Below are 18,210 nucleotides of genomic sequence, written 5' to 3'. Positions count from 1 at the left end.
GTGCCAGAGTATAAACAAGAACCACCTAGATATCCTCACTCAGCCAGCAAGACACGCCATCTTGGGTTGTACACCATCGGGTGGAAAAGACCTGAGTTCAAATCCCGTAAATGACGCGAGGAATTTTTATGGGTGTTTGTCACAACGTGGCTGAGTTGGTTCCAGGAGAGGGTAGCATGGTTTTTTTTTCATCCAGCAAACAGACCACGGAACACACGCAATTTACAGACATTATACGAGTATATACGGCTAAATATAGCCTAAAACCCAACAACAACAGCATCTAGCAAGATACATTTCTATTAATTCCACAGAGATTGGGAAGGGAAGTAAAAATTTTCAAATCACTAAAACAAAAATCAGTTTTTAAAACGACTTTTAAGTTTTATCCACCAGGTTCACCGAAATACAATTCTGTGTGTAATATATCTTCCTCGGGATCACACAGAGTAAACAACAGCAGAACTACATAATAGATCATCACAAATCAAGAGCGCAAGAGTCCAAACAATTGAGACAGGTGTCTTCAACATACCAGTGCCTCACCAAAGAGAAGCCAAGACAGAACTTGACGCCATTTTTGCTTCCCTACATTTCAAGCAAACAATTTACACACCGACTAGAGGTGATAATACAACGTACAGTCTGTTCCATAATCTTAATAAAAACTGCGTTTAATTTCTAAGTGGACAATCCCATTTCTACAAGAAAATCACATTTCACAATGTTCCAAGACTGAAAGCTAACCAGTGGGGAAACTGATCTTTGTTATGTATTTTGGAAACCAGAAATCTATGCTCTGCCTTCTCAACCTTCAACTCACACAGTACCTTTCGTATTTGGAGTCATATTAACAACTTACAGGTAGCTGAACAAGGTATTTTCGGTTCCTAGTTCAGCTCCCTGTAAGTTTGTGCCTATTTCTGAACAATGTCTTGAAGAATAAGTCTAAGATCACAAAGTACTTTAAGAAATTCCCATCAGTTGGAACTATCGGCCTTCTCAAACGAATTTTTATTCTTTTGAATATAAACATAAAGATATTTTAAGACCAAAGAGGATAAAATAAAATTCATTTTTAATAATGTTTTCAACATTAAAAAATAAATACAATTTTAAGCGTCAAATATGGAAAATATTCTCATAAAACTTTTACGGGCATTATGTAATAATATTTTGCTGTAAGTCGATCCATAAAACTTTTATGAAAATATTTGTCCTACTTGTTTAATTTCTTTTTTCATTTTTAGTCGTTTAAAGTTAAAAAGACATCGTGTTTTATCACCCACGTAATACTGGTAAGAGGTTTCAATGCTGCAATTTTCATCAATGCAGAGTCATTATTAAGATATTACGTTGTTCATAAACATAAGTGCAATGCTAATAAAGTATCATTACCCCAGCCGGTCGCAGCGAGTCGGGATTCTTATTATTGGTCCCTAGCTGAGTCAAATGGTCATTATGGTTCTTCTCTCCACCGGGTGTTCTCTTCCCTTCGTTAGGTTTAGGAGTGGAAGATCTACGCTCCATATCCTTGGACGAAGTGTCATCTAAACATCATAAAAGTGAGTTACTGAAGTACTCTTTCACACACGATCAGTACTATATTATAGCCACATTAACTTACTACTCAAACAAGATACATGAGTGTGGGCGCGTGTTAAAATAAACGGAAGAAACCTCCTCCCACTTACCTCTGCCTTCATCCGGAGAGGATCCTCTGTCTGAGTTACTGGGATCATCGGGCTTTAGATTACTCGGCAACTGCAACTGGCTGCAATCCATGACACAGTTTTCGTATTCGATCCCACTACAGGAAAAAAAAATCAATGTCGGTCCCCTATATTACAATTTGTACATCCAGAGAAGCCACTTAACCTACAGAATTTTATTTGCTGTATTAATGAAATAAACACACTTAGTTCTACTCATTATAAACACACTAATTTTATTCGAGTTTAAAAAAAGGATGGCTCATTCGTTCTCTGACTTTCCCTTCCCTTCTGCCGGTTATTCTTTTCTCCATAAATTTTAATCACCATTTAAGTCTCCATTTATTCTCTTTTTCTGGTCTAGCAATTTCAGTTCAATTCTATCTCCATTATATGTTCTTTTTCTAGTTCTATTATTGTGGATACGGGTACCAGTCGTAAAGAAAACCAACAAAAGGTGATTGATCTTTGCATCCCCATCCTAGATCTTTATTTCCTTTCTCAGTACACTCCAATAATGGCTCTTGCTCGTATTTCATTTGATATCCTTCTGTGTTTTATTAGTGTACAGCAGAGAGGGGGTCTAAGATCAGGATACCTGCCTTCCCTTTCAATAATATTTGTGTTTACAGTGGAAATAAAACTAAATGTACAGAATATCGTGAGTATTACGATACCCCCCAACGAAGGTATGTAGTTGGGGATATCCTTACTCGAACAAGATGACAGAAACTGAAATTATAAGCGACTTCAGAACTCGTGTTAACAACAGGTTGATCGCTCTTTTAAGTTATATTTTCCAGAAGAACGTCAACAGCATTTCGTTTTTGTCCACTTGAAGTTTCTGCCAGACAGACGGACACTGTCCAAAAGATAAGATAAAATTGCAATACCACGATCAGATCGACATATCGTTTTACTCATCGAGGTGCACAAAGGCAGAGTTTAAAGCTGACTCCAGTTGGTGATTCTTTAATGACTTAATTGTCCAGCAGCATCCATACTATTCACGTATATTCCATTTTAAATTAAATTTACTTAATCTACTTAAAATGCAAAATAAAATCAATCGTTTTAATATAAATCAAAATGTATTTTTAAACGATTTAAGAGCAGCTCACCTCAAAACATAATTAACGCAGATTATACTCTGTTCCTCCGAGTTTTTGTTATTGCAGATGACTGTGGCGCAGGTCTGAAGCCACGTGAAGCCGGCGTTCTTGTTAATAATGCGATAGTATCCACTCATTACCTGACCCTTGTTAATTACTGAAACGATAGGAAACATATTAACAGAAAAGGATAATGTTCACGCGCATTAACATAAATATTAATTCCCAAGATAGGCTTTAATGACGTTTAAAGTCATTAATTTCCCTTCCCTTTGTCAGGTAAATTCAGCAACGAATAATGAAACACAAAGTACAATAGCCCGGTAATTGTTTATTAATTATTTACGCGAATTATTAATTAATTTCCGAAAGTTTGGTGGCAAATTTAGTTTTATTTCGATATTAGTTTTAATGGATGATAATAAAAACACGCGTGTAGTAAAGTGCTGCCATCTGTCGGCCACAAGCGTTATTGATTCGGGCTGAGCCGTTATGTATCAGAAAATACGATGGTATTAATAGAAAGATCAGCCAGTGGCAAATTTAAATAGCATCGCGGCTTAGACCTTAAAAATAACTACAATATTCAGTTTTAACATTCAACTTTAAACTGCATTTAACCTTTGGAATACTGAATTAAAACTTTATATTAAGAATTTCATTTTCGCTCTATTTTTAAATTAATTCAACAAAAATATTTCCCTCGTGTTGTGCGCGAGCAAATGCATAAAATACAGCTCATAATAATCTTCGCTATTCTAACAAAAACGAAAATTCTTAAGTAATAAAGTAAGAAGGCTTCCAACTTACGATCTATGTGACATTTTCGAACTTTCTGGACATCCTGTCCATGACAAAGAGTGTACATGTTGCGCCCTGTTAGTTCTTCTGCTGTGTAATCCAGTAGTTCCGAGACCCTACCAAAAAATACTGTGCTGTTTAGATTTACAACACCTAAACTCAATTGAACTGCAAACTCAATTAATAAACTGCAAACTTAAACTCACCTAGGTTCACAGTGGGCAATCCGAAATTCGAACGTTAACCTCGACACGAACATGTCACTCTCCAGTCGCACCTCGTTGATGGAAGGAGGAGGAAGAGCTATTGCCAAGGCGACCATCCCTAGTATTGATGTTGGCTGTTTCCGGTTATGGGAGAACGTAAACTGGGGCCTTAAATGACTCAATACGAGAACCACCTGTATGAGAAATAAGGACATGGATCAGATGCATCTAGGGAACTGGAGAACTCTTAAATTAGTGTTTAATAAAGGTACAACAACGTGGTTTAATGATAGTCTTTCTCCATGAGATCAAGTGTAGAAGACCTTCATCCCTGACATTAAATACCATAAAACTCTGCCAATTCTAAATAGCCACGAGTATCTACGAATATCTTTGGTATTGTGGGTTCGGAACAAATCTTCAGAGTGATTTTTAGGAACTGAAAACCCTTATTGATTTGTACAATGAAATCAAAGAGAATTTGATCACACTCTCCACCCAATATCTTATATTCTTTCCCTTTACCCCTTCTTCCATCATTATTCAATCTTGCGCACAATGTTTCATTTACCACACCTTTTCAACCAAACTTGGATTAATCCAAATACTCAATTTGCTTCTCGAAAGGCAACTTCCCCTCATCAAGGTTAAACAAGACGATATTGCATTTCTTGGTGCGTACAGGGCATGCAGTTTTTAGGTTTACATTTTAAAATTAAAGTGGTGCGCGAGTTTTTCAATACAGATAAAGTGAGTCCGGTCCCGAGTTGAGGAATTCAACGGTATCGCGAACAAGTGCTCGTGCATATTGTTGGACGATGTACTGGATTTTCTGAAAGCTTTTTGCGACGAAATATTGAAATATTTATGTTGATTAATAAATTATTAGTTTCGATCCTCCCAAACACACGCCCCTCCAGCGAGTGCTACTCTCGTGTTTAGCATGTCTGCGCTGAGATTCCCAACATCTGTTCGCGAACGGTGCTGCCCTCAGTGAGTGAAAAGCAACGGCAATAAAGGTGAAAATTAAGTCTGGAATACTTACTCTGTAACCAGAAGACTTGAAGTGGCAGCCCCGTTTGGTTAATGTAGACTTCATTCTGATACAGAAAGCCCTCTCCAGTCCTTTGTAGAGACTGCTACTGCTCACTGTCATCATGGGAACTGACAAACAGACATTTCAAGTTAGAGACGATGAATATTTACAATTTAATAGCATAAAACACATTTGTACAGAGATAAGTATAACGTGACTCAACAATATACAAGGTTTCAAACCAGGTTCGTCATGAACATTAATTTAACATACGATGTTTGTAATTCAAAGTGCAGTTCTATCGGTTAAACAGTTCAGTGCACGGAAAAGTGTGACACGCTAAATGACAACAGTCGATCTTTCAAGCGCAGGATGCATTTTACTTCGAGGTATTATTATTATTATGAGCCAGAAGAGAAGTGAAAGGAAGACAAGAGATTATATCTCAATCAGCCCGGTGTTTTGAAACGATCCGTGCAGCAGTTACAGAAAAACCTGGTCTGATGATAATAACAGTAGTTAAAAAGAAGAAAAATTACCTGGTCGCTCGAGACCCGTTGGAGTAGAAGGACCCCCTGTGGTGGAGGATGAACCGTCATCAGAACCCACAGAACCAGGAGAGGACATGGGTTGCGACTGAGACAGGTTGATTCCCAGCTGCTCGGCCAGTTCGGCGTGGTCCTGCTGGTGAATGTAGTCGAATACGCTGCTTCCAGTCATCTCCACCTGCAAACGGCATTCAGTTAGACACACACATAAATCGTTTCTACATCTGAATGTAGAGGGGTGGACAAAATAATGGAAACACCTAATAAGGAAATGTAGGAGTTTTTTGGAAACGTCATATTTTCAGTAGAATCATCATTCACACTTTGTCGACATCAGGGAGATCTCTGCGTTTGCCAAACTCCAAAGGAAGCGCATCATCTTGACCGTCTTGATCAAAGTGGATCAATTTGTGCAGCAATATCTTGATATTCTCGAGGTCCTGTCATCACCTCGAAGGGGTGAATTACTGCCACTTCTTACCTTGATATTCTGAGTGACCAGGTTCATTCCATGGTGCAAATGTTGTCTCCCACAAACGATGCAGTGTTTCAAGGTGATAATGCTCCAATACACACAACCAGATGTGTCCAATCTTTGAGGAGCATGAAACTGAGGCTATGTATCACCCGTGGCCTGCGAAATCACCAGATTTAAACGTTATTGAACTACTGTGGGCATTTTTGGAGAGGAGAGAGAGAGAGACGCAGATTTCCTCCACCTTCATCACTCAAGGAGCTTGAAACTTTCTTCCACGAAGAATGGTCCAATATTCCTCTTAAGACAGTTCAAGATTTATTTGAATCTATTTCACGTAGCATCAAGCTGTTTTAAAATAAAAAGGTGTCCCAGCACCATATTAGTGCATACCTGTAACTCTTATCTTAGATGTTTCCATTGCTTTGTCCACTCCTTGTATGTTCGTTTAACTTAACAGTATTTTAACCAAAATCAACGCAGAAACGTATTTTCTTTCGTCCCGCAAAACAAAATCACCGTGCCCATTTATTTATGTACAAATCATACACCAGTGGATAAAAGTTAAGGTAGTAGTAGTAGTAGTAGTAGTGGCACTTGATGCAAGAAAGCAAATGTATGAGCTTATGCAGCATCAGCCAAAAAAAAAAAAAAAAAAAAAATCACACCATTCCCTCCAAATGCCTGTCCAGTTCCTCCTTAAATTTATTTAACCTATCAACTTCCACAACGACAGATGGAAGTTGGTTCCAGCAATTAACCACCCGCTGGCTAAAGGAAAATTTCCGCACATCTATTCTGCATCTGTCTTTCTTAATTTGAATTTATGCCCCCTTAGGTTCGTTATCTGAACAAGTGGAAGGATCCCATCAGAATTCAGCGTGCTCAACCCATTCAAGGCCTTATAGACCTCAATCAGATCACCGCGCAGGTGCCTAGTCTCCAGCCACTGCAATTTGCAGAACTTAAGCCTCTCTTGGTAAGAGGATCCCTTCATTCCCCTCACCAATCGTGTTGCTCTTCTCTGTACACGCTCAAGCAAATCTAGATGGAACAGAAATTGTACCTATGTGCATACAAAAGCAGATCAATTAACAGATGTAAATACAAATGGCATCTTTGTGATATTAGATTTTGGGTGACTTTAAACAGAACAGTAAGATCAGGCGCCGCTACCAAGCACATTTGAATAGCGTTTCAAGGGTCAATGACACAGGTACCACATGACTGATTCATTGTGGTGAAGAACAATCACAGTTAGTGGTTGGTTGGGTCGTAGGGTTTTAGGCGATCAGCAACTTAGGCCATATACTGCCGCATATAACATGTAAATTGCGTGCGTTTTGTGGTCAATTTGCTGTTTGCTGGACGAAAAAAACCATGCCATCCTCGCCTGAGAACAACTAGCTCAGCCATGTTGTTGTGAAAATGATCCATAAAAATTCCCCGCGTCATTGACAGGATTCGAACTCAGGTCATTTCCACCCGGTGTGGAAAGGAGGGTGATTCTACCAACTGTGTTACCGACAAAGGAATTTCATGGCTGAATTCAATTCTTTAGAGAAATCGAAGTAAATAACGTCACTCGTTTTTCGCTGCTGTCCTATTTTGTCACTAAATTCCCTACTGTTGAGAACCTTTGTCTAAAGCATTAAAAAATAAAACTCCAGTCTTTGGTGAAGCATTTCAGGCATAGGCCTGAAATGCTTCACCAAAGACTGGAGTTTTATTTTTGAATGCTTTATTATTATTTATTTATCTATTTTTCACATTTCCGATAGCATCGATTATATTATAGTCCGCGAAAGTCTGGAAAACAATCGTCCCCTCGTGACTGAGACTGCAAATGGTAATGAAGAATGCATACCTACTTAGATTTGGCCCACAGGCAAAGACAGCAGCAACAGGTCCACTCGCGGCGTTCCAGGAGGCCCAGCTATGATATCCCCATATTTGATTGGGGGGTGGGAGTTGGGTGTCTTCCTGATAGTTTGTGCATAATTACACTAATGTTTTAAATTTCCATCATAAATTAGGTTTGTCTGTACTGGATCAAGGTACAGTCCACGCTGATCAGCAATTTTAAATTTTTATATGCTTCACGATTCCAGTGAGGTCGTCACAGCTACTTTTGACAATCCGTCTCTTTGATTTCACTGAACAAACAAGAATTTCTGCTTCTTATCCATTTATTTACTGTTTTAAGTTCTTTGGGGAACAGATCCATTAAATGCATCAAGCATATAACCATAAAACGTATTGAAATGTCAATTAACTTCAATCCCCTTTCAGAGGAGCAACTATTTGGCTGTTCACCAGGCATCCCAGTTCATCCAAGCTAAATTTCCATACCCGCAATTCAAAGAAAATACAATATAGCCGATATTTTAGCATTTTTAAAGCTTTTTTTTTGATGCCGTTATATTATGCACAAGTCAAAAATAGTAAGACACCTCAATCGCAATTTTCTAATTATTCGACACTCCACATTTTTTTTTTTTTTTGTTCCTTGTTCCTTACTTTTAAGTTCATGGTATATATAACGGCACGCAACTTCCTTTGTTTCGGGCCAAAAACTTGTATAAAGCGCAAGCTTAACTAAGGCCATCTGAAATAAATTACGTCAGTTATTCGCTTTCAAAGGAGAAGGAACGTGTCCGCTGTCCGTCGACTATGAAGCACGTAAAAATATGTGGTAAATTTTTCATGTATTAATTAATAACTGTATTTTAATCAATCAAATTGCATCAATATAATCAGTGAAAGGAAAACGAGTGAAAACAATGATGGCATTCACATAAAAATTTGGTGATACTCCAAATTTGACCTTTTTGGATACGATGCGACATCCCAAGGTGTCACGACACCCAATTTAGAAATATCTGCTTTATTCTGAAACTTCCATGCAATCTAGTGTTGTTGCTGTTATTGGGTTTTAGGAGCTTTAGCAACTAAGGCCATATTACTCCGTATATATTGTCAGTAAATTGCGTGCGTTCTGTGGTCGATTTTCTCTTTGCTGGACAAAAAACCTACGTTTCTGGGGGGGACCACGATACCCTCGCCTGAGACCGATTAACTCGACCACAATAGGAAAAAAGGCCCATAAAATTCCTCATGTCATCGACGGGACTCGAACCCAGGTCTTTTCCACCCGGTGAGGGGAGGATGGCGATTCTACCAATTGTGCTACCCACGAGGGGCCCCATCTCCCTTAGTGTACATGTTGAGAAACATTACTGTAGATAATTATCACTCCTATTTTCCCCTCTTCAGAATTCTGCAGAATCAATGCATCAACGATGGGGACTGTAGTGTCATACCAAAGCTAATTTGAGTGACATTATTAACTGGCAACCTATCCCAACAAATTTGGTAATAGACAGGTTTTTGATGGCCGTGAGCGATGGCACTCAAGACATCATCCAGTGTGGCACAAGAGACGAGTTCATTCAATGGTTCCAACAAAGCACACCACGAAAGGCGCCCACTTCTCCTGAGTACATTATAATTCCTGGTCTAACCGTGAGGATATAAGTACAGAAAGAAAAACATAAGGAATTGACAATCTGGTGGTAGCGTGTCATCGTAGTAAACTGTGATGAACTTTAAAAACAACAGCGGTTAGAAAAAGACTAGATTTAAAAAAAAAATTGTGGCCAGCTGTTAACGAAACTATTCGAAGAGTTGGATTCCATGGTATGGTCTGACGCAACTGAGTGATCAACGCAAAAGTACGCTAGTACATGCGCTTCAGTGGATAGTGGCTGGAATTTGTGTGATCAAAATAAGGTTGATGATTTAGTTCTGGATTAGTACAAATTTCTGATCTATATTCTCTATAAAGATCTGATTATGAAGAGACCAACTCAAAGTGAGTGAACTTCTTTTACAGTATTATTTGTACCCGGGTATTTTGATAAAGAACAAAATTAAATAATTATTATGATTAAGAAATATTGTGATTATTATGAAATCTGAATTTCTTAAATGGGGTTCCGCAGCAAATATTTAGGGTTTAAAACTGCCACAACAAGTTTGGGAGTTTTAGATTATATGCGAAAGTTTCCAATCCTTGATCTAATAGGGTCTATATCGAGAAGAACGCTTGTTTGTCTGTTCTTTATCTATTAGAATCCGACAGGAGGCAACGCAACCAAGCCTCTTTCATAGAGGGGAAGATAAAAGTATCCCAGAGCTTTTAACTCCAAAATAATTTAGATATTATTCAAAGCGTTCATCAAAGCGATACACCTCTGGGATATACTGAATTTTCTTGGGCAATGTCGGATACTTCAACTAGTAGTGTATTCCACTAGTATTCAACTTCGGTATTGTGTTCCTCTGTTTACCTCGATACCAATTAACTGGGACATGAGGTGAAGCCATTTAAAGTACTATACATCTGAACACAACACAATGTATTCGACTGGCTATCCAACGCGTGCGTCCTTCAGAATTAATGGGGATGCTTCTGATTATGACAAATTGTTTGATGACGAAGTCTGGCGTGTGGGTGTTCTGGTTATATCTTATCTTGGCATTAGCAGACAGAGGAATACACACTACCGAAGGGAGCGGTTACTTTGGCACAGGCCAGGGGTCAGCAACCCTTCGGGGTTGATGAGCCGAGTTTACTGCTGAACGGCTAGCACGGTGGCCATGTTCTCTGCTATTCAAAACCATGCAGAAAAGGAGTGAGTCCAATTTCTAAGCTAATGCACTTTTATATGGATTTGGTCAACTTTCTTTACTATATTTTTCTACCTCTCAGGCACTTTCATTCAAAAAATTAAAATAAAGAAGTCAGTTGCAAAATATTTTTATATTTTTTCGTGCTTTAAAGAACCGTTGTGGTGACTTGATCACTCCTGTGACATGAGGTGTAATAATTCATACGGTTATTGAAAAAGTTTCATTTGACCATCACCGATGGTCATTAATTGATGGTCAAATCAATAAATGATTTAATAATTAAATTTAAATATCACGACACAGAAAATCATACAAATTTTAGCAATGACTCCCTTTTATTAGAGATGAATCATTTGAAAACTGTTGAAAACAAGACAACAGACTTGTGGGCGTTACTCCAAATGTTGTTAAAATGGCAGGTGTACGAATACATTAGAGGATGGCATACTTTGGTAAATTAGTTCTAGCAGTACAGACGAAATTTGCTCCGCTTTATTATTATTGTACAAGCATGTGGTATCATGATTGTGCTCATGAGAGACAAATTAGGAGACTACTCGTGATGATTTAACCGTTAATCATAGTAACCACCGTTAACAAATACACGATTTTACTATCGGTGTTTACTATTATGTTCAGAATTGGTTACTGAGCATCAGATGGTAGAGATTTACCTACCCAGGGGGACATTTTTGCATGGGATACGCACTTTGTGGAAAGAGATAAGCGGTGATCGTTCGAGATGGACAATAAATTAATGAACGAAGTTTAAACAGCACCGATAATTATTTCGGCTTCTATCTATAGAGCTATTATTTTTCTTTCTTTGGGCTTGTCTTAAGATAACAGTGACTAGTACACACACACGCGTATAAATAGTGTGAATATCGCAGCTCTCAGAAACATGGTAACAACAGCTTCTATAACCATCGTGCTAGAGGATAATGGATGGGAATTCCCAGTATTTCTAGAGGCTGCCAATGGCCCCTCGTCTGGGGAATGTACTCGCTGCAAGAACATAAACCTTGTAGAAGTAGATAAACACACCAGAAAACAACCTGCCTCCATCACTATCAGGTCTTCTTTTGTAATTATAGTAGCTTGCGCAACTCTTATCCTAACCTCAGGTCGTGACCCAAATCAGGGTTGCGGGGAGTATCCTCGGTAGGGTCCGTGAAGGGTCATCGGAAGATTTTTTGTTTTTCATTTTAATTTTGAAACATTCCTGAAAGTTTTTTGTTTTCCCTAGGAGGGAGTCTTCAGATAAGTATAACCTAAATTTCTGTCATATTTATTTTAAGTAATTAATAAGCATTTATATTTATAAACATCTTTAAATTTCAGCACAAACCCAAGGTCCCAATAATAATAATCACTTATCTAGCTTGATAGCTGGGTATAGTAAGAGTAGAAGAGGACTAAATTCTCCCCTGTCCCCATGAGACATTATTTGTGCGGGATAAAAAGAACAAAAAAGAAAAAGGGAATAATCCACGGGGGAACCCTACTCCTTCCGCCTAAGCCTCGATGGAACAAGACTTTAGAAATTCCTCCAGTCGTCGACAGAATTGAATTTAGAACTGTAAGTGAGTACCAGATGACAATGTATCCTGCCAACTGAGGTGCCACAGAGGGCAGACCAGGTCCTGATTCATGAAATATGACTTCGTAATAGTCTTATAAATCTTAGCGAACCCCAGTTATATTTTTGTTCTAACCCACATCTTACTGCCTGAGAATCTTCAAATATCAGATTTACATTAAAAATAGACTCCTTTTACAGAATACCCGTACAATTAAATTTCATTTAACTTAAATATTATAAAATTATAGTTGAAATGGGAAACACACGGATTCATCATCATCAGCCATTTTCAATCCACTGCAGTATGAAGACCTCTCCAGCAACTTTCCAGTTCCTTCTGTTTTGTGCAATGGTCATCCATTTACTACCCTCCAGCACATGACACGTGGATTAATAGTAAATAAATGATTGTTTATCACAAATCTAAAAAAAATCAATTAATTTAAAATATTGTTTTCATAAAGCTTTGTGTCCATCTCCGTTGATCTTTCTTTAATGCATCCCTGACGATTCTGCAGCACAATTTGGTAAAGGTTGCTATAATTACCATTTTCTGTGGTCCTAAACTTCGAAGACTTTGTCCCACACTCATCTGAGGACCATCTCTTCTTCTTCTACAAACGAATTCATACAAAGCCTACAAACTAAAATTCATGCCGGAAAGAAGAATAAACATTAAATACGAACATCCTACGTGTATGGATTAATTAGCTTTTTATATGCTTGTATAAGACTTAAACTATTTCTTCACTTTAAAAAATTGACATCAGTGACTTCCCCCAAATGTTGTTTGCTTTCTAAGCCCAAATACACGATGTTACTATTACAAATTACATCGTAAATATCTTCCTCTTAGTGGAAGTGTTGAGCTTTTATTGAAATAACGAAGGCTGGTGTTTTAAAGCAACTCGCATATTGAATTAATGATGTCTTTGTTTGGAAATACATTCACCAAGTGTGGAATGCAAAATGCATTCCAACTCGATGTAAAGCACAGGGGTAGTCATAAAAGAGACGATTTATAGCTGCGGAAAGTGAAATCTAAGCCACGAAATATAAACTAGAGAAAACTTCCTCTTAAGTGGCTGCCTAAACGATTCATTCGTTCATATTTTGTAAACATGTCTAACCTCTATCTCTCTGGATCGGTGACCGCTTCATTAAACTGTCTTGCGGGACCAATGTTCCTGTTATTCAACTAAACCCAACCGGCCCTTCAAGCTAGTGACGTGATGAAGGGATTGCAGACCTGTTAGAATGGAACGCCATACTAAACAAGTCATCTTTAATGAAGAATTCCTCACTCGGGTAGACGTAAATCATACTGATTTATAGTCTCGTTCACCCTTTTTTTTCCCCCTCTCTGTCGTGGGGAGGAGAGGCAAGTGAGTGGTTTTACGTAAAGCATTTTTTGTGGTGACGTCTAATTATATACGATTAGGCCTTGTCATAACCTAGGACACAAAGCTAATTAAAATAGTGCAGCTACAAATAAAATTGTTCGACCCCAGAGAGCATTCCAGAAGGCTAAGCGAACAAGGAAAGAAAAAGGGAAGAGCGATTTTTTCTCCTTTAAGTAATGGGTCCAAGGAGATAAATTTATGAGACACGGCAAGGGTAGTACCCACTCTTCCTTCGCTAAGACTCAAAATAAATCAATAATTGACAGAAAGTTACAAAAAGCGACTTTAAAGCCATTATGAAAAATGTTTTAAAGTTAAAAATACCTTTCCAAGAAGAATCTTCATTAAAAATACCCATTACGAGATGTTTTGAAAAGATATATAATGTCAAGATATACAATGATATTATTATAAAATTATTATCATTTTGATTCTGAGATGGTGATTATCATCTTATACTCCACCATTATTATCACGTATACTCTAACATTACCCGTCTTTTTTAGCTGATATTATTGAAGAAACCTGTTAATCGTGCAGAGTTTCTTCCCAACACTAAGATACATTTTCATGCTAATTTTCCTGTCCACTCATTTATCCCCATAAAAGAAAAAAAAATTGGACACAATTTCACCGAATATATATGACTCGAATGAGGAATTTCGCTTTTTTACGCAGCCACTTGTAATGGTTTGAAAGCAGATAAATTATCGATAATAACTGTTTCGGACCATTCATAATGGTTTTGTTGCAAAATTAATTAAACGCTTCACTGTGGCATGCACCAGATAAGATAATTACCTTGTCACATAAGTGTACACATCCTCCAGGGAAAGGCTTTCTTCGTGTGAGCTAATGATTTTAATGGTAGACGAATTCCGAATATTTGCCTCCAGTACAGAAGCCATCTGGTGGATCTTCCATTTACTGACAACAATGCTCGAAAAATGAGGAATAAAAATATTGCGGAGGAATGATTGCCCATTTAATAAATAAATGTTCGTCCTAATAGCTTTTTTGTTCTAATAAAAGGGGGTAATTGATCTGGAAATGAGACTAATGGATACCGGTACTTCCACAATACCTCGAGTACACTGGTCCTGAGCAGTGCCATCACAAGGGAAAGATCTGCAATCATTTTATACTTCATATAATTATAAGGAGAATGACAACTCTTATTTCTGTCAATGTTTATAACAGCCGTTGTTATTAACTCCCACTGTAAGAAATCTTGCGACTCAAGGAAACCTCAACTTTTTGCTCTTATTTATACTCATACTCTCAGTTATATTCGTTCGTAAAATAGAACAATTTAAACATTCGGATAGAGAATCAATTCATATAAAATATTGGCAGTAAATAACTCCATCAACGCTCCAATTTGTCCAGACACCCATCCACCAACAATGACCCGCATACTTTAACATTTCGTGGTCTGAACACGAATCTAAATGCGTTTTAAGCGAGTTACTGTTAAGCAGATCTCTTATAGAAAGGTGCAAAGCTAAACTTTTGTTCATATGCCACATCGACTCTTTGAAGGAAGGAAGGGTTCAGAGCTTTTGCCTAGTTGAGTCTTATGTCTGTTCATGGCATATAAATAATACTACAATCAGTCCTGGACTAATCAGAATTCGATTTCATGCTTTCGTGCTGCTCATTTTATTAGCCATGTGCAGCCTGACTGGTGTACGTGGAATATAAAACAGCCCAATCTATGAATCCGTATTGGTACAATGTAATTAATGACGTCACACGACTATAAAGTTTATACTTCCTTCATGCGGTGGATGGTTAATAGAAGTCATGCAAGCGAGGAAAGGATTCGTGTTCATTTGTTAGTAAACGGGTTATTGCCTGTTGGTAAGTGTTACTATAATATACATCCATTATTCTCGTGATTTCCTTGTGTTTAAAATTTAAAAAGCGTTTAGAGAAACAGAATTTGAACATAAAAATTCCAAAACGAATGGCGTTAGCGTGAGTCACTTTCTGATTCCTTGTGAGTCAGTTATCAAATGTTCTTTCAAGGTTAGGTAATAAAATTTCAAGGATTTTACTCAGGGCTTGGCGATAAGAACTAAGGTATCATCCTTAGATGGAGAAGCCGTAGGGACTTCTTATCGCACATTGAGCCCACCCATCGAAGCACTATGTTAAGCTGCAGAGGACAACAGGAGGAGACTTGGAGGGGCGAAGGGGAAGGGGGAAAGAGCAGGAAAAAAAAAAAGCACTTACCTGCGATAGGCCTAGATAGATGGAAACCGTTTCGGAGATGTAGAGGAAGCGACCATCAGCTCCTAGGGCGAAGGCGAACCCGTCTAACGACTGAAAAAGAAAGAACACTTTGAGCAGGTGGCCCGTAAGGGAAGGGAGGGGGAGTAAGGGCAGAAAAGTGGGTAACGCATTGTTGGACTAATTAATAAGATAGCCATACGTGAATGCAGTAATTAATTTTTTTTAAGTCGTTTGAGTCTACTTTCTCACAATGCTCAACCCACTAAGAACTTGCTTTTGAATCTCGGGTGCTTTTTTTAGGATTGACCTCTTAGTGATTGTTTTAATACTCACCCTACGAAAGTATAAATTGTATTTTTAAGTTAAATATAGGCACTTCAAGGTTTATAATTTTAAAAGGCTCTATCTTCTTTTGAACTCTCGATTAATACAGATGAGCTATTCTTAACCTTTGCAGACACCATACCTTAAAGACAGCAAATAAATAAACGAATGTGGAGTTTAAATGTGAGTGTGCAAGGATCGGCACAGCTGCTGAGGCCGCGCGTACCTAACGCTCGCTATAAGTTCACGTAACTCATCATTTCTTTTTCCAACGGATGAAAATTATTGCTGTTAGGATTTACCATGAATACTACGTTTTTTTAAACTTTAAAAAGTAGCCTCTTGCCACCATATTTCCTTATTTCTTTCTCCCTAGAAAGAGAGAGAGAGAGAATTTACGGATGACGTTCTGAAGATAGCATATCGGCCATTGGCTTAAAGATTTTATGCAGTTGAGTAAAGACATTCTTGTTGGCTGGCTACGGACAGGCGCTCTTGAAAAAATGATGGGCGGAGAGCAGATGACTCCCATCTTCATCTTTAAGCCGATGTATGTCGCATTCCGCATGCCAAGAAATGCTCTCACAATGCTTTCCATCCTAATATCGTTGACTATGTGACATTTGTTCTCATTAGAGATCTGAACTGAAGTGACAACCTAGCAACCAAGGAAATTTAAGTGTTACTTTAGATCGTGCAATATTGACGTCGTTAACTTAAAATTTAAAGGAATTTGAAATTTTTCTTAGGCTTAATTTTGATTAAGTTTACTCACTTTTCCTTCAAAAATATAAAGAACTATTAACAATCTGGTAATTGAACAGTAATAGTAATAGTATTCGACATATAGTGCAAGGAAGCCCCAGGCGTTTGCTGCACTATAGCAAACGTCTCCTACAGGTAACTATCAAGTTGACCTTTTAATTTGTTCAAACTGTCAGCCTCAACTAACTGCGAGGGCAACACATTCCAGCAATCAACAATTCGCTGGATAAAAGAAAACTTCCTGCAATCTAATCTAAACCTCAACCCCTGTAATTTGAATTTATGGTCCCTAGTTCTGTAATTCTTTATAACAGTGAGAATTTCAGCTTCAAACTTTTACCAATCCCTCTCCAATCCTTATAAACTTCAATCGGGTCACTTCTGAGGTGCCTGGTTGGCAAGCACTGTAATCCTCATAATCGGAGTTTTTCCCTCGTACGGTCGTCCTTTTGTAGATCACACCATTCGAGTTGCCCATCTTTGGACCCTTTCAAAAAGCTCACTCTTTTTGAAGTCTGCATACTTCAACACAGCATTACAAATGTGGTCTTACAATTGCCTTATAGGATTATGACCTCCCTATCTCTACACCAGGGGCCTTCCTCTACACTGCTCAGAAAACATCATACCTGCCCGTATCGTAACTCCAAGATCCCTTTCTTCCTCCACTGCTATCTTTTTCTGCTCTATTTAACCGGCCAGCTCTGCAATCATCCACTTCTACATCCTCCTCCTCCTCCGCCTGCAATATTTTCTTAATGGTATGTATGCGTTCGTGGCTTCTGTGATTTTTGCTTTAAAAGTATTCCATAATTCAAATGTATTTGCCCTTATTCAGCAAGGCGCCAAATTAACAGATGCCATATAGTGCCGTAAACTATCGAAGTCCCCCCCTGCTGAAGTTAAAACCCGTGCCTTTACCTTTAACATCTTTCTTCATCTTCCAGTCGATTGCACGACCACTTCCTGATAACAGTTCTTATACTTTAAGCCCTATGATGTCATCTGATTCGTTAGTAATGTTGAGTTCAAGAATATTCTCAACCCTAATACTTTCTCTAATATGCTGGTACAAATAATAATCATCTAGGGAAGGTGATTAGGACACAAAAATAGGTAATTGATAAGCTTTTGTTGTTTGGATAGCGTATACGCCAAATTAGTCCCTTTTCCACTACCAGCAATGCATGTGACTATTTTATTCTATAAAGTGAATTGGAGCCTACACCAACAATGCATAACTGAGAAATGATTCTAAGACCAATATATATAATAGGGGATAAAATGGGTAAAGTTCTGGTAGACCAAGA

General features: G+C 38.1%; 1 protein-coding gene across 5 annotated transcripts in view; it reads right to left on the bottom strand.

The window, feature by feature from the left end:
* Window positions 1-18,210, bottom strand: part of LOC150084795 (protein trachealess-like) — a 361,172-nt gene that overhangs the window by 17,973 nt on the left and 324,989 nt on the right. For all 5 annotated transcript variants that reach the window (XM_090376608.1, XM_090376607.1, XM_090376609.1 and 2 more), the window contains 8 exons: window positions 15,812-15,901; window positions 5,407-5,593; window positions 4,877-4,995; window positions 3,832-4,025; window positions 3,635-3,741; window positions 2,834-2,981; window positions 1,695-1,810; window positions 1,399-1,550 (listed from right to left, as the gene is read on the bottom strand). In XM_090376608.1, the coding sequence (XP_090232734.1) occupies window positions 1,399-1,550; window positions 1,695-1,810; window positions 2,834-2,981; window positions 3,635-3,741; window positions 3,832-4,025; window positions 4,877-4,995; window positions 5,407-5,593; window positions 15,812-15,901 (1,113 nt within the window). The remainder of the gene's footprint in view (window positions 1-1,398; window positions 1,551-1,694; window positions 1,811-2,833; window positions 2,982-3,634; window positions 3,742-3,831; window positions 4,026-4,876; window positions 4,996-5,406; window positions 5,594-15,811; window positions 15,902-18,210) is intronic.

The sequence above is a fragment of the Mastigoproctus giganteus genome, chromosome 6 (assembly GCF_048544385.1).
Source record: "Mastigoproctus giganteus isolate SK-2022 chromosome 6, ASM4854438v1, whole genome shotgun sequence".
NCBI classification, from domain to species: domain Eukaryota; kingdom Metazoa; phylum Arthropoda; class Arachnida; order Uropygi; family Thelyphonidae; genus Mastigoproctus; species Mastigoproctus giganteus.
Note: the sequence above shows the minus strand (reverse complement) of the source record. Positions and strands in the feature narration are given on the sequence as shown.